The sequence below is a fragment of the Dendrobates tinctorius genome, unplaced genomic scaffold (genome assembly GCF_039654945.1).
Source record: "Dendrobates tinctorius isolate UK_male_01 unplaced genomic scaffold, ASM3965494v1 ptg000572l, whole genome shotgun sequence".
NCBI lineage: Eukaryota > Metazoa > Chordata > Amphibia > Anura > Dendrobatidae > Dendrobates > Dendrobates tinctorius.
Window position 1 is genome coordinate 215102 of NW_027362230.1, and position 16569 is coordinate 231670.

A 16569-nucleotide genomic window follows, 5' to 3' on the forward strand; every position below is an offset into this window, starting at 1 on the left:
CTCCGCCTACCGGCACATGACGCTGCATGCGTCCCCTATCTTTAGCACTGGGGACGCAGGCCGTGCGCTGTATGCATTTGCCGGCGCTTGCGTCCTTTTGATGGTGCGCTGAGCACAACCAAATTGCTACAGGTTGCGTTTGGCGCTGGTCGGCGCACCGTCAAAAGGACGCATGCGCCGCCAAACGCATACTGTGCACGGCCTGTGTCCCCAGTGCTAAAGATAGGGGACGCAGGACGCATGCAGCTACCGGAGGAGGCGCGGCAGGGGGTGGGGCTTAGCAGCGTCGCTGCGGCCTTAAACGCAAATGTGAAAGTGGCCTAACATATGTAAGTTCAGGAGATCATTATGCCCTTACGTGACTAGCGTTTTATATGCAGCAAAATAAAGAGATTTAAGTGGCTCACAGCTTTTCATGCAGCACGTGGATGAACATTCCTAATGAAACTGAATCCCCTTTTTTTTTCTCTCAGTTGTGACTTGGTCGGTGCACTGAATATAGGACTGTGCTTTTTCTATACGGTGGCTAGCATTTATTTGCAGCAGGCAACTATTAGCACCTTTTTTATGCACTTTTCCTGCATATTTTGCACACAATCAACTTTATGGCATTAAGCACTTTATTTTTCTGAGGTACAGGTGACTGGAATTTATATGAAATAAGTGACAGCTCATTCTGAGGGGCGTTATTCACTATTTTCTCCACAGTGGATTTTTGTGCATTTAATAAAAGGCTGTGCTTTTTTCAATAGCGTGGCTAGCATTTTACATGCAGCAGACAATTATTGGCACCTCCTTTTTTTCATTGTGAATTTTGCACATAATCTGTCTATTACATCCAGCATTTTATAATTTTTGCTATCAAACAATAAAGTTTTTGATTACATGAGTTTTATGATGTTTTCCTGTCGCATTTTCTGATATGGTTTCTGGTCTGTGTATTATCGTGGCATTTTGTGCATATTCCCTTGTTTATTTTATGCATTGAGTAAATAATAAACTGAAGAAATGTTATGATCATGCTTTTTGCCTCTTTCTGCCATTTACTAATGGTAGTTATGGTTTATGAATAACATAGGGAACTGTATTAATGTTTTATATATTGTGGATGTATAAAAACAGATGCTATACGGTTTTCATCTGGATGTAAAATAATGACACATGGATGACTTTCATCTATATTGTCACCTGCACTTATTGCTTTTTTTTGTGGATGAAAACCTGATCATTTCACACGCTTGACTGAACCCGACCCAAGACTAAGATATGCTTGTGATGATCTCCATAATCCAAAGAAGCGATTGTATTGTTTATCTGCCTCTCAGCAGTGACAAAGAAAACATTTTTTTTGTTATAACTTTATTTTTCTTCTGTACAGTTACATCAGTTATTGTATAAGTGACAAGCAGGACATAAAAACATAATAAAAAGAGGCAAACCACACAAAACAAGAAAATGCTATAAAATAATTCCTACACAAAAACCTTCAAAGCCCCAGTGCTCCCCCGCCCCGACGTCCCGCCACACACGTTGCATTCGGTGTTGCATTTACAGTGGATCTTTTTTATATCCAATTTTCAACTTTTGGAGTCAACATTTAACATTCTACCTACACTAAGAGCAGATCACACAAGTTCTACTAAATACATATTAAAATATAAACTGGTTAAATTAAGTTCTTCTTTGTGTCCCTATGTCCCGCTTGTCTCGCCACTCCGTCTCCTGTATCCATGACAAGAAGATTGAATGGGTTTGTTCAGGATTTAAAAGAAATGCGTAAGAGCAAGGAGTGTGATGAAATAAAGGTAAGAATTGCTCACCTGTTAAATCTGAGCACCCCTGCTCCAGTGATCGCTCTTACTGCAGCGATGGTGTGCCAAACATCGGTGTACCCAGCGAGACCACTGAGGCTAGTAAGAGTGGCTTGTGGCCATCATAGGGGTGTATGTGACACTGCTGCTATGGGGAAATAATCAGGGACTGGAGCTGGAACAAAGGGGATTTAACAGGAGAGGACATTTTAGTTTTAAGGAAGCAGTCAGATGGTCATATAAACCGGACTGAGACATCCATGAAGCTGTCCAGCTCGGGTAGGAAAATCAGCCAGCCAGTCCGTGGACTGTTTCGATCTCGGTCAGCAAGGCCGTCTGATTGCTCTTTATTATATTTTTACATGCTCTAAATATATTTTCTTTTAGATCTTAGAAAAACCCTTAAATGTATGAGAAATAAATAATACATTTAGTTCTACCCGATACTGTGTGAGATCATTATATAATAAGCATTTCTTTTAAGAAAATGTTAAGAATTCCTATTTAGCACATGCAAAGAAGGCCAAGCCATTGGTTTATTCGCAGGTTTCAGTGGAAATTAAGAAAATACAATGGGAGAGGGAGAGGCAAGCCTTTGTAGTGGAATAGGTCCTCACTTTACCTTAGTGTCATATGGGCACGGGACCACTGCAGTCAATCAATTGCCTCAGTCATCATATCTCATGAACACCAGCAGACCTAGCTTACATTATTTGAAAAAAATACAATGTTAGCTATTACTGGTTTTTTTTTTTTGTTTTTTTTTAGTAATAATGACCTTTTTCATTTTATAGAAGAGCTTCCAAACTCTGATCTCCAATCTTGTCAATGTGAACTTCCATATTTTCTTAGGTCTGAACAGTCCCTGTCATCCCTTTCAAAAAGGAGCGGTGGCTAATCGACAAATCCTCTAGTGACGAGCTATACCAGCAAGGGGCCAAATGTACACAAGCAGTTTAAGGGTGGCAAGCTAGAAATGGAACCAAATGCAAGTGCTTTCTTTACACCTGCTCTTTGTAAAAAAAAATTAAAAAAAAAAAATACATGTAATAAAAAAAACCCTTTTAATGTAAATCTGGCCTAGATCTAGCTACTTTTGTCTTCAAGTTCCAATATACACATACAGAGACGATCGTTGCCACCACTACAACAATGCACAAAATGGCAAGAGGCACAAGAATTAATAATGGGACTCTGGACTTCTGGGCAACCCCAAAATACCGATAAACTCTGTCACACCTAAAACAGATATATAAACCAGACTGTGGCTCAATTGTGCTATAAGCCTCTTTCCTTTATGGTGGAGGTTCGTTGCGATTGCCTTTTCATTTTTTTTGGGTTTCACATGACCCCTCCTGTGCTATAGTGATATCATCTTCTAACCATCTCATCCCTGTCCCACAGCTTAGATGAGAAACCTACAGAAGTCCACGAGTCGTATAGGTCAGGAATGATTTTTGCATGCTGTATGTATAAAGAAGGCTTTGAGAGACGACACAGACTTCACTTCAGCGTAATACGGATGATGGGAAAAAATGATTTTTACATGATCCCAGTAACAGGCAGAACTGAAAGCGCTGTCTGCGGCACAGCTGGAGGGAAGGGATGTAGGCTTCCCACGCTGGGCTGAAGATTTGTGCTGTGCGTTGGTCTCTCCCTCTGCCGTCTGTGTAGTTGCGAGGTTCGGTGGGTCTCTTTGTATGATCTCGGTGCAGTCTCTTGTATTAAAAGTGGCAAGGTCTTAACGTCTGAACCAGAACCAGCTGTTGAGGAGCCAGAAGGCCACAGTGATGGAGTACATGACCATTTCCCTCTTGACCCTCTCTTTGTTCTCCTCTTCCAGGAGGAGAAGACGTCTGTTCAGCTTGATTATCTGTGAATTTAGAGAGAACCTGGTAATACCGTGTTGATTTATTAGTAGCCTATTAATTTCCCAATTCATTCAATCAGTAATTGGCGGACTTACACATCATCCTTAATACCAGGTTTATGCTTCCCATTCTGAGGGTAGTAAAAAACAGGGACCCCGATTCCAGCGGTATATCAATTACTGAGACTTTTGCTTTCATTTTGATACTTTTTTCTTCTTGTTCTCACAATGATATGCTGTTTAGAAACCCTGCATAACTGTTTACACTGTGCATAGGCAGAAAGCTGCTCATCACGCTCTCTCCCGCACCTGAAATCCACTGCCTCGGAGTAACTCTCAACTTTGCCCTGTCCTTCAAACCACACGTCCAATCTCTTGCCACCTCCTGTCACCTCCAACTCAAAAATATTTTCAGAATCCGTCCCTTCCTCAGTCTACTAAAACTCTTGTACATGCCCTCATCATCTCCCGCCTTGACTACTGCAACACTCTCCTCTGTGGCCTCCCTAACTCTCTTGCACCACTCCAGTCTGTCCTCAATTCTGCTGCCCGACTAATCCACCTCTCTCCTCGCTACTCCCGTCTCCCCCTCTGCAAATCCCTCCATTGGCTCCCAATTCCCCAACAAATCCAATTCAAACTACTAACACTGACCTACAAAGCCATCCACAACCTTTCCCCTCCCTATATCTCTGAACTAATCTCCCAATATCTTCCCTCACGTAATCTTCGATCCTCCCAAGACCTCCTACTCTCCTCCACACTTATTCGTTCCTCACACAACCGCCTCCAAGTCCAATTATCCACCACCCTCAGATCCTTCAAATGGAACCTGAAAACCCATCTTTTCAGGAAAGCTTACAGCCTGCAATGACCATTCTACCGCCTCACCACCACCTGGGCTGCCGCCTCATCACCACCAGAGCTGCTGCACCCCCGACCTTCTGTCTCTTCCCCGCTATCCCGTAGAATGTAAGTCTGCAAGGACAGGGTCCTCTCCCCTCTGCACCAGTCTGTCATTGTAAATTTGTTTACTGTTAACGATATCTATAACTTTGTATGTAACCCCCTTCTCATGTACAGCACCATGGAATTAATCACGCTATATAAATAAATAATAATAAATGGTGGGTTGCAGGGGTAGCCACTGCTCAAGAATAAGGAGGTCTGCAAAGCAGTAACTAGTCATTGAGCAAACTAGCTGCAGTGGTGAGCAGTGATTTATCAAAATGACAGGAAGAAGCCCAGTAACTAACACAGGAATCAGGTTCTCTGTCCATATTTAAAGTCTGTACACCTTCAGTAAACTTTTGCCCTCGCACAGAGTTAATATTTTTTAATAAAGTGTTTTACTTACCAGTACTTTCCCCAGATTCAGCACCGAGTCTCCACTTCTTCCACAATCTCTATTGCTTGCTGCAGTGACGACATTTTGACAGAGCTGCAGCCAATCACAGAGTTGAGCAACTTTGCCAATGGAGACGGGATGACTGTGATTGGCTGCAGCACTGTCGACATGACATCACTGCTGCAGGCAAACAACAGACTGGGGAAGCAGCAATGGCACAGTGCTGGAACTAGACAGGGTAAGTAAAGCCAATGGGAAATGTTTTCTGTAAAAGAACAGCTCCTTTAATGTTGCTCTAAGATACGGCAGCAAAACCCTGGTGACAAAGTCTCTTTAAAGCTAGGAAAGCATTGCTAAATACAGAAGAAGTAGAAGTTATCCCTGAGCTTTACCATGATCTAAATTTACACTGAAACTGCTTTACCCTCATCCAGTAAAGTTTGCGACTGTGCTAACCAATGCAGAACTGCAGTACACATGACGGGCGTAAAATAATAGCCAGTCTACATGCTGCCCTGCTGTGCCCAATGTGGCCCTGCGACATACAGCATGGATGGCTAACTGCTCTGTTGGGAATAATGGCTTATGAAAAAAAAAAAAAAAAACAACATTTTATAGCCATATCGTTTTATAGTTCTCCACCCTCATACCTTCTTCGTACACCTTGAAGTTATGCCTGGATTGTAATACTACATTTCCTTGCAGCGCCTGCTCAAAGGGATGTGGCTGGCTAAAGATGGCTTCCCTTGCTAAAATAAGTTTTTTTTTTTTTTTTTTACAAAAGCGGGACCCTGAGTGATTAGCTGCAAATGCATGAGAATATCCCTTTAAGTGAATGGATCTAAGCTGCAATAGTGAAACACAACTCATGGAAAAGAGAGGCAGTGTTTACAGAAATATAACACCCATTGTGTCCCAGGTTGCAGACATATGTACTGAACTGAAGCTGTAAGCCCCCAGTCTATGAACCCCCCCTGCTTCACGTCTGTATCCTTCATGCATGTCGTTACAATAGACACTTTATTGGCCCCAATTCCATACTGAGAATCCAGGCAGCGAGAGCAGACGGTACGAGGAGATGCAGAAGGACAGAGCACGGGGACTGGTAATAAACTCACTAAACAGGAGGCACATCAGCTCTGACAGCCAGGACATGACTTAGTAAAGTAACTTCTTCCCATCTTACTACAAGGGTGAAACGGGAACCTAAATGACATAGAAATGATGAAACTGCTCCCTGAACCTTCTTTCCTATTCCTTTCTGTATCTCCCACTCAGATATCATTGTAGAATATCTCCACTTGAGAAGAGTCCTGAAACAAATAGACATACGTCACCATGACTGACCTGTCTTCTAAGTGACGCTGCATCCACTAGTGACAGGTCATCTGGTGTCCCCTCCATGGTGGCATCCAACGATGAAACTGCGTACCTACAGACGAGTAATGTATACAAGGGTTACGGAAAAAAGGGGCAAAGCAGGCGCAAAAGCAGCACTTGTGATCGAGGCTTGGTGCCGTGGCTGGTGCGCGTGTGCCTATTCACGTCCCTCTGCTTAAATGCTTTTATTCTCAGGCTTATGGCACGAGCTGTAACTAACCAGCTCCTGGGATACCAAGCTGTGGGACCATCCCCCCTAAGTTATCCTATGTTCAATGATTATTTTACAATGCATAAACTACTGTAAATGCAAAGACCTCTATTTCGGGGTGACACTACTACACATTTGGGGCTGTGCACGTCACCTTTTCATTTTGAGCACACAGCTATAGGGCGCTATAAATCAATAGGCCAAAAGTGTGTCCTTTTTAACTTTATCTTACAAGTATGTGATGGTCCCAAAAAAAAAACCCAAAACTTTGTGCTAGTGCACTGCACTATTTTATCCTTCAAGTCCTGTAAATAAAAATGTATAATGTGCAGCTAACCTATGTATGATATACCTGTGTGTGACCAGTGCCCAAGGGTGGCACCCATCACCTATATAAACCTTATGAAGATCTGTATCACTGTCGCCCATAGGTGACAGACACCTCTATATCGTGTACGTTACAAGCTCTTATAGGATGCAGTCAGACGCCATGTAACACAGACAACGATCGCATCTCACTGCTCAGACTGGCCGGCGGCTCTCCTGACCAGAGTATGACATCGTGTATTTCTATGTGGCTGTCACGCTCAGGTCGGTAGAGCCGCCAGCCAGTCCGAGCATTGAGAAGCGATCGTTGTCCGTGTTATACGGCCGTTGACTGCTCCCTTAAGCACAGACTAACCATCATGTGAGTAAGGCCTCGATGTAGGTGTATGATACATTTTTGCTTGCTAACTGTAGCAATCTATGGACTACCGTAATGTTTGGAGAGAATTTTTTTTCCACAATTTTATACTCTATGTTGGAGGTGTGACGTGATGTTTGGTAGCAAAATTCACAAATGCAAGTAATGAAAGAGAACGATGTCACATGCAGCAATGAGTGGAAAAAAAATGAAATTCCAGCCAAATTAAAGCAGCAGGTTCATGAAGGATTATTATCCCAATTCAAAGCTTTTTGCATTAAATAATCAAATCATACCAGTGAATTATAGGGTCGCTGGACATAAAGGACTGGGTCAGATGGATAGTTTATCTGCTTGGGATATTCACCGTGGCTATAGTATAATGGCAAAAATTTTTGGCAATATATTTGATATGTCACAGGAACCGTAATTTGATGAGGATTATGATCTTTGGTTGGCTTTAAGTACCGTACTTATTTAACAAAACCAAAAAAGTGAACTGGAGTATAAGTTAATATACATGCAATGTGTAGGAGCTTTTACACTTTTTTTTTTTTTTTTTAAATCAAAAACAGTGTTTACTATTATTTATTTATATAGCAACATTAATTCCATGGTGCTGTACATGAGAAGGGGGTTACATACAAAGTTATAGATATCACTAACAGAAAACAAATTTACAATGACAGACTGGTGCAGAGGGGAGGGGAAAATAGAGGGGGAAGCCAGCACTGCTTAAGGTTAGAACGCATAAATTGGAGTGCATATGCACATAATGTCTAGCTGTATTCAAAAATGAGATATTTAGCAAAAAAATTGATCAATTCAATTGAGCCACCCCGCCGCGCCAAGGCAATCTCATATGGGGGGTCCTACTCTATATATTTTTAATAAATGCTGTGCCATTACGGCCTCCTAAATACACTTAGAGCATGACCACATCAAGTGCAATCTGTACCTGAACATTGCTGGATCGCTCCCATGAAGCCAGATGAAGCAAGTGCAGATGAAGGCCAACCAGGTCTGAACACAGACATATCAGGAATGGCCTCCACACATTGCCTGACCAGCAAACATAGATGAAGGGCGATGTTGGTCCAGACACAGGTGCACAATTAAATAAAGCTTGGGGCAGGGTGGGGCTGCCGTGTGTGTGCACAGCAGCCTAATCCATCACAATGAACACAGAAAAATTATGGCGGACATAACCAAGCGTGCACGGCAACAGTGGTGGTGAGCCACAAACCAACAACAAGAAAATAGAGGGGGAAGCCAGCACTGCTTAAGGTTAGAACACATAAATTGGAGTGCATATGCACATAATGACTAGCTGTATTCAAAAATGAGATATTTAGCAAAAAAATTGATCAATTCAATTGAGCCACCCCGCCGCGCCAAGGCAATCTCATATGGGGGGTCCTACTCTATATATTTTTAATAAATGCTGTGCCATTACGGCCTCCTAAATACACTTAGAGCATGACCACATCAAATGCAATCTGTACCTGAACCTAAGAGTAGGACCCCCCATATGAGATTGCCTTGGCGCGGCGGGGTGGCTCAATTGAATTGATCAATTTTTTTGCTAAATATCTCATTTTTGAATACAGCTAGACATTATGTGCATATGCACTCCAATTTATGCGTTCCAACCTTAAGCAGTGCTGGCTTCCCCCTCTATTTTCTTGTTAGAGGGGAGGGGACCCTGTCCTTGCGGACTTACATTATATGGGATCATGGGGAAGAGACAGACATACCCTATTATTTATATGCACTATTGCTTTTTACTTACAGCAGGGATACCGTATGTTTGTTTTGTTTCTATCTTCGGTTTTATTTTCTGGCCAGTGTGAACATGCTCCTACATGTTGGATGTATACCAACTTATACTCCAGTTCACTTCTTTTGTTTTTGCTTTAGGTAATTGCACTCAGTGCAGGTAAAGCTGTGGCCTCCCTTTCTTTAAGCGAGACATTACATTTATATAGCCATTGCTGGGGGTGTCCATAGTTGGGCCCAGGTCCTGCTCGGCCCTTATTCACATTGAGCTCATTTTTTTGCTTTTTACTTACAGCGGGGTATGTTTATTCGGTTTCTATTTTACATCCTGATACAACTTAAAAATGTAAGTTCCCACACAGCAGCCCTGGGGCGGACCTCCCACACAGCAGCCCTGGGGCGGACCTCCCGCAGCACACCTGTGGCAGTGCACATTCCCATCTTACCTAATAACTGCTGACCCTTTAATGACTCCCCATACTATGCTCACACAAGTGCAGGCACCCACACCTTTACAATGGTGTCATAATATCTATGTTGCTCATGATAAAGTCCAATAAAAGTTGCTCCAGTCAAATAAACATGCCACTGACCCAGCCCTGAACAAGGAGAAATTGCAGCTCCCATTGCGATAAACCGTGAAGGACAAGCAGCGCATCGGCAAATTGTACTGATTACCTTGCATTATCATGATGAGGAGGAGCAGGAGCAGAGGCTGAAGACCCTCCACGCAAGACTGGCCTGGAGCATTAGGAAGGAAACAAGGACAGAAGGGGAAGTGAAGACAAGAAGGACAGGAATCACTCAAAAACTAGAAGGATTGGAGCCACAAATGTACACAACGGAGGAGAATTATCTGAATGCATTGCAGGGGTTGGACAGGGAACAGGGGAGACATTCACCTGCGGTTTTCATCCAGCACATCGAGGACCTGCTGATAAGCCCTGCGGGTGGAGGTCTGGATGAGCGACAGAATGCCACGGGCAGAGAAAAGATCTGCTCCATCTGCGGGGAGCAAGGGAGCAGGGTTCGGGCGGCCTGTGGGGGCAGGTGGAGTCGGGCTGACCGGAGGAGAGCAGCAAAGAGAAACACAGAAGTCAGACCGTGTGCGAGTGAGACAGAGAAAGGTGGATACATTCGACTTCTAATATGGACGTTAGGGAGAGAACAGCAATGGAAGAGGCAAAGCAAGAGATCAGGAGGGCTACACACCACACAGGAATCTACTCAGAAGAGAGAAGGGAAAATGAGGAGGGACACAGCAAAAATCCACAAAAGTCCCAGCAGAAGAAAATAAATCAGATATATGAGAAGATGGGCAGATAGACATGCATGTTTTGGGAGACACTTACAGATGGCAAACAAGACAAGGGCAGAGAGTGAACAGCCACCTCTGAGGCATCAACAGTCACTACACAAGCTCAGAGAAAGTCCATGGACACAGTTTCTTATACAATACCATTTAATCTAAAATTGAAAAGTTGAGCACTTTTGCAATTTTCTTTTTTTATAACAAAACAAACAACCTATTATGGTTTTGAGCATAAAACTCCTAAGTGTCTCCATGATAACAGACCACAACCCTAGGAGCTGTAGACACAAAACAATGAGATTTTTATTTTTAATTCTTTATTTTAAAAACACTGGAATGAAAAATAAATTGGCTGTAAAGGTGGATCTATTGTTAAACGAACACAATCTTACTACTACCACTTTAAAGGAGTTGGCCACTGTTTGGACAACCACCTTTTTAAATATTATATTCCACCTAGTAAAGTAAAAACAACTGATACTCGCCTCCCGCACCGATGCCTTCTAGCGAAGCAAAGTCTCCCATGACACGCAGTCACCAGCTACTAAAGACCTCCCCGGATGTCCATGGTTCGGCCAAAGGCAGTGACCGCACAGCCCCTCAATGGCAGCCGCCGATTGTTAGGGCACATGAACCCTGCAGTCAATGCGAGCCTCAGGGGTCTGGCGCAAATGTCGCTGAAATGGCGCCAGTAAGGGAGGCGAGTGTAGGGGAAATGTAGTATTTAAGAATGGGTTGTCCTAATAGTGGATAACCCCTTTAAGTCAGACAAGGCAAAAGGTAAAATATTACAGAGTCATGAATTGAGCACCAAAAACTACAACAGTGTGAACTAGCAAAAGAGGGACCTACAGAGAAAAAATGGGGAGGATTTTTAGGCAGTGCCAGATTTATCACATTGGTGCACACTGAGGGACGGATTTAACACATGTGACTAGCAGTTAGAAACTTTTCTTTACCTTACTCCAGCTCAATGCCGACTTAGATAAATATTCTGGGCCAAAAACTGGTGCATGCATTGCAGCAATATGGAGCATTTCACATCTTAACCCAAAGCCCTCACTTCACTTTGGGACTAAAAGAAGTATAAAACAAAGAATCAATGTGGTACATGTTTTATGGTTTTTTTGCATCTTTTTTCGCTTATTTGAAATTGGAGTTCTGGTCCAGTGGCCTTAGTAAATGGGACCTGTTATCGCAGTGAGCCGTCATTTCCGGCAGCAGATAAATACAGTTTTACTAACGTGCATATCTAACTTCTATTACAGTATGAATCATGGTCTTCTATGAAGGAGCTTCATAAAGGTACGAGGATGACAGCGACGAGGGCCCTCTGCCTCACCTTGATTCACCACAGCTGAAATCCCACAAAAACATATTTCTAAAAATCAAAATATGAAGACTAAGGGATCATGCAGAAAAATGGACCGAGTTTCCTCAGTGTTTGTCATCATAGTGGCGTCGTTTTGGTCAGAGTCAATGAAAAAAAAGACTAGTGATGCGTGACGCGCTCGGATTAGGTGTTATATGAACATGCCCTGGTGCTAACAGTGTGTTCAGCGTGCTTGAAAAATATGTACGAGTCCTTGCGGCAGCATGTCTCATGACCGTTCGACAGCTGCAACACATGCAGGGATTGCCTAACAAACTGGCTCTCCATGCATGTGTCGTGACTGTTACACAGCCACGACACATGCAGCTGCAGCGCGATAATCAGCTGATCAGTCGGTGCAATCCAGGAAGCCGAGATCCCTCTGCAGCTTATTCAGCAAGTGCTATAGCTTGCCAAATAAGAGGGAACCCAAACTTATTCGCTCATCTCTATTCCTTACGTAGATGTGATTAAATGATAGGCCAGAGGCAGCATTTACATTATCAAAAATGTATTGTGTGTATTAGGAGAAAACAGATGGAAAGCAACAAATCAATCTGTCTCCACAAAGGTTGTCAGCATGTCTAGAAAAACAAAAGCCTATAAAATTGTTTTAATCCTCAACCAAGTAGAACATGAAGCTTTGCAGATATCTGATGTACGACTATATGATGATCTGATTTACGACTATATGATGATCTGATTTATTCCCCTCCAGAAACAGCACAGATCATGTCCAAGTGTAACCGGGCTAAGCTGGAATACCAGGAACAGGAGTGGCACTATTCATGGAAAAAAATACTCAATACAGCTGAAATTGACTACAAAAGTGTGATAGAAAATAAAATAAATAGAAAACTCTTTATAGAAACAAGATAATTTATATATTTTTGATCCTGGAATCATTTTCTCTCCTGCAATGTGGCAGACTAAAGTCTGGAGCTTGTGTTGTACTTACATGGAGTCATTTCTGACCAGCTGCCCATTGTGCCGTAGTGTGGTCTCACTAATAGAACGCTCCCTCTTCTGTCGTCCCATACTGCGCACCTAGGCAATGAATTCACATGGCTTCATGGATTAAAGATGTGATAAAATAACATGCATTTTTCTTGTATTTTACATAGAACACATAATTACAAAACAGTGCTGTGCTATTTCCAACAAAGTGTTAATCCGCACAGCCGGGAAGCTCATTCATTGCTCAAATAGCTGTGTAAGCTGGTACTGCAAATATGCGTACTATGGGAAGTGCTCCATAAACCGGGGTGCCACTCCAAAGCAATTAGTCACAGCGCTAGAAGCGCTACTGCAGCGTGAAACGGCTGTCGTCATTTCCACACCAGCTCCCATCCTCCCTATGCCGATGTTTTAAAGTATTGGAATAAAGAAGTTTTTATCCGGTGAGTGCCATCTGTTTTCTTTTTTGGTGTAGCCACGGTTTTGTAATTAGAGAGCCTGCAAACCCCTTCCAGTGTCTGCACCTCAGACGTACACACAATTAAATGTCATACAAGAGGATCTGTCGTCATCCCATAATACTCAATACAGTTACATACATTACATCCTTGTGCAATGCAGGTGCTATTCCTTTTCATTCTCTTAGGTGCGTATCGGTAGTGCAGAGGAATTGAAGCTGGTCAGGGTCAGAAGATAACATCGTGCTCACTATAAAAGAGCTAGAGTGCAAGTGCTTGTTACTCAAGTTTGCCTAGGGTGCTCGGGTCTGCACTAAGTAGTGCGGGTGCTGTAGTGAGATGTTCGCATCCCTGACGCATGTTTCGCAGCAGTTAGCCATAAAACAAGCAGGGATTACCTGTGTTTGTCAGGCAATCTCCGTTTGTTTTGTGCCTGTTCAACAGCCGTGACCATGCAGCGCCGGGGATGCAAACATCTCACCCGAGCACCTGCGATACTCGGTGCATACCCGAGCAATGAGCACTTGCGCTCATCACTACATGTAAGCAAATAATATGGAAGATGATTGACTAATCTAAGTGTCTATTAGTGAATAGCACACACACCTTTGAGGACACTTGAACTGAAATGTTATAAGCCTGGTATAGGAAGTGTTTATTACATTAATAGCATGGGGGAAAAAATCCAGGGGAACATAAAAAAATTCATACAGAGTCTACCTCAATTAGATTAAGCCCCGGTCCTCAGCACCGCCAACACTGCTAACCACTCCTTTTTAATAAACGAAGCCCACTGTTGTCTGCCTGAATTTTAGACCATGCCAACACCTAGGAGCTGAATGCCACTCATTATTTTAGGACTTGCCTCATCGTTCTGCGGAGTGACTGGTGTGGGTCTTTCCAAATCCAGGAAGTCTAGTGGCCTCTCACTGAGAGTCAGTACCCGAGGTGGAGTCTTCAGTGCTAAAGGCTCGAAGGGGGTCGTCTGAATGAGATCCAGATCTGCAGGCCTGGAGAAAGAGGCTTCCTCATTTTGACCTTTAAAATATTAAGGGGAAAAAAAAAAAAGAGAATTTAAGAAGACACACAAGCATCCCAAGAACATTTTTTTAGGCACTCGAAAAAAGTGCAGAAATGTTGCAGAAAATCCACTCACCTGCCACCACAATTCTCTCAGGAACCTGCATAATGGCGCCAGGCATGGGAATGTCAATGGGGAGTTTAGAAGCAGCTTCTGAGTTGCTTGGAGCGACTTTGAGCTTCTCCGGGACCCTCATTCTCTGGCTGATGCCCTCTGTATACTCCATGTCATACTGCATACGAATAATTTCTGCCATTTCAGCTGCCGGAGGGGAGAATCCTGCACCGTTCATCCTGAAAAGTAAATGTGAGGGCAGAAATTTATTTTTACAGCCAAAGCCCAAAACGTGAATAAATGAACATCTTTTTAGGAATATTAATAGATACTGAAGACTTGGTATTACAGAACAGAATAGAGAAAGTGATCATGTGAATTATTTAGTATTACAAACGCGCACAACATGAAAAATGAACATATGAGCGCCCTCAGCAGACAGACATTATAGAGAAAACTTGTAAAGGGCCTCAACTGAGACAAATACATAAAGACTGCACATCACTGGTGTAACTGTGCATCAGGGTGGGTTCCACAAGTCGACCCCTCTCTCCAGTATGAGTGATACAAAGAGAAGGCTGGTAGTGCAATAAGAGACTGCGCTGCTGTGGTAGAATTCAAGATATCTTTATTGCCAACGCGTTTCCTGAGCCAGTCCCAGCTCACTTCATCAGGGCATGTACATGCCCAGTAGTGACCAGTGCTGTGATAACGTTGGTCTCGTGTTGCTATTGCGATCTCACCACGAGACCGCTAGAGTAACGCGAGACTACGTCATCACAGGACCTTGCCGCAAGGCATTACTGGGAACGCTGAGGCCCGGGAATGCAGCGCGGGACGTTGGAAGGTAAATATACCCCGATTTTTTATTTTCTATTCTTTTTTTTTTTACAGGGATATGGTACCCAGGACCTGGAGGACAGTCTCCTCTCCTCCACACCGTGGTTACCAACCGCACATGAGACGCTTAACTTCCCGCATGGTGGGCATAGCCACATGCGGGAAGTAAGCGATTCTCATGCATTCCTATGGGTGCGGAATTGCGGCGATCCCGCAAAAAGAATGATCATGCTGCGTTTTTTTCCACTATGCGATTCCGCCGCGGAAAAAATCGCAGCATTAGCACAGCATGTGCGGAATGCCATAGGAATGCATGGGTGGCGTCCTGTACGAGTTTTTTAAACGTTTTTGCGCCGAAAATCGTGGCAAAAACGCTTAAAAAAATTGCATCGTGGGCACACAGCCTCAATCTTTGATATGCGTGAGGGGAGAAAAGGCCTGGTTGGTGCCTCTAGTGATGGATTCACAGCTATGCTGCTCTGTCCATGCTGCTGCTGAGAGACAGCTGACCCGAGAGCGCTCACGTCTGAGTGCAGTGTGTGACTGCAGACTTATCAGGAGACTGGACTAACCCTTTACAGACTGACTGGAGAGGAGTAACGGCGTTCATTGGGAGGTGACATAAGGGTGCTGCAGTAATCGATGCACAAACTGTTGATTTTGGGCTGAGGAAAATGTGGATTCTGGAAATATTTTTGGGTTGGAGGTCTGGGGTGTGCAGGACAGGGCAGAGACGACGGTTACTCCGAGGCAGTGGACAGAGCCATGTCAGATCTGTAGGGATGAAGGTCTATGACAGTGACAGGTGACACAACTGTATGGAGGATTCACTGGGACCAGGAACACCACACAGAGCAGACTGCGCCTCCTCAGCCGCCATGGACGGGGCTGTCCCATCATTGTAGATCATGGAAGGCCGTGCTGTCCGGGCAGCCCCCGTCCCCGCAGCCGGCACCTACCCGCGGGCGCACACACCACAGAACGCACTCACTGGATCTCGCCCAACAGCAGCGCAGCCTCCTGGATATGACCCTTCTCAGCCGCCGTATCCCGGAAATGAGCAGCCCTCAGTCACGTGACGGCGGCGGGGCGAGGAGGACGAGTGACGTCATGACAGAACGTCAGCTCACTGCACGGCTGCTCTGTTCTGTACGCAGTCAATAAAGTTGAGATGGTAAAAAAAAAACGCGCTGGTGAGAATGTTAACTACATAGTGCTAACAACAGTGAGTGGCCACTAGATGGCGATGTAGGACCGTTTGGGCCATTTTTGCAGCATCATGTGAGATAACCTCACAGTCCATGGATTGGTAACCAATCACAGGGCGCTTTCTATTTGGATATTGCCATTTAAGAAGCGAAAGCTGAGTTCTGATTGGTTGCTGAGACAGCACGCGGCGACTCTGCTTCTA

The 16569-nt window shown here is 43.9% G+C and overlaps 1 protein-coding gene across 5 annotated transcripts; it reads right to left on the bottom strand.

Moving 5' to 3' along the window:
* Window positions 1-992: 992 nt before the first annotated feature.
* On the bottom strand, window positions 993-16307 carry MFF (mitochondrial fission factor). 5 transcript variants are annotated; one of them, XM_073565173.1, is made up of 8 exons: window positions 16150-16307; window positions 14340-14557; window positions 14049-14221; window positions 12727-12815; window positions 9987-10145; window positions 9763-9825; window positions 6377-6461; window positions 993-3684 (listed from the first exon to the last, which is right to left on the bottom strand). In XM_073565173.1, exons 2-8 carry the CDS (start codon window positions 14554-14556, stop codon window positions 3553-3555), a joined length of 918 nt encoding a protein of 305 aa, XP_073421274.1. In that variant the 5' UTR covers window position 14557; window positions 16150-16307; the 3' UTR covers window positions 993-3552. The 5 variants fall into 5 exon arrangements, with proteins under 5 accessions (XP_073421274.1, XP_073421275.1, XP_073421277.1 ...); XM_073565174.1 differs by having other exon boundaries at window positions 16118-16283; XM_073565176.1 differs by lacking the exon at window positions 9987-10145.
* Window positions 16308-16569: the final 262 nt, after the last annotated feature.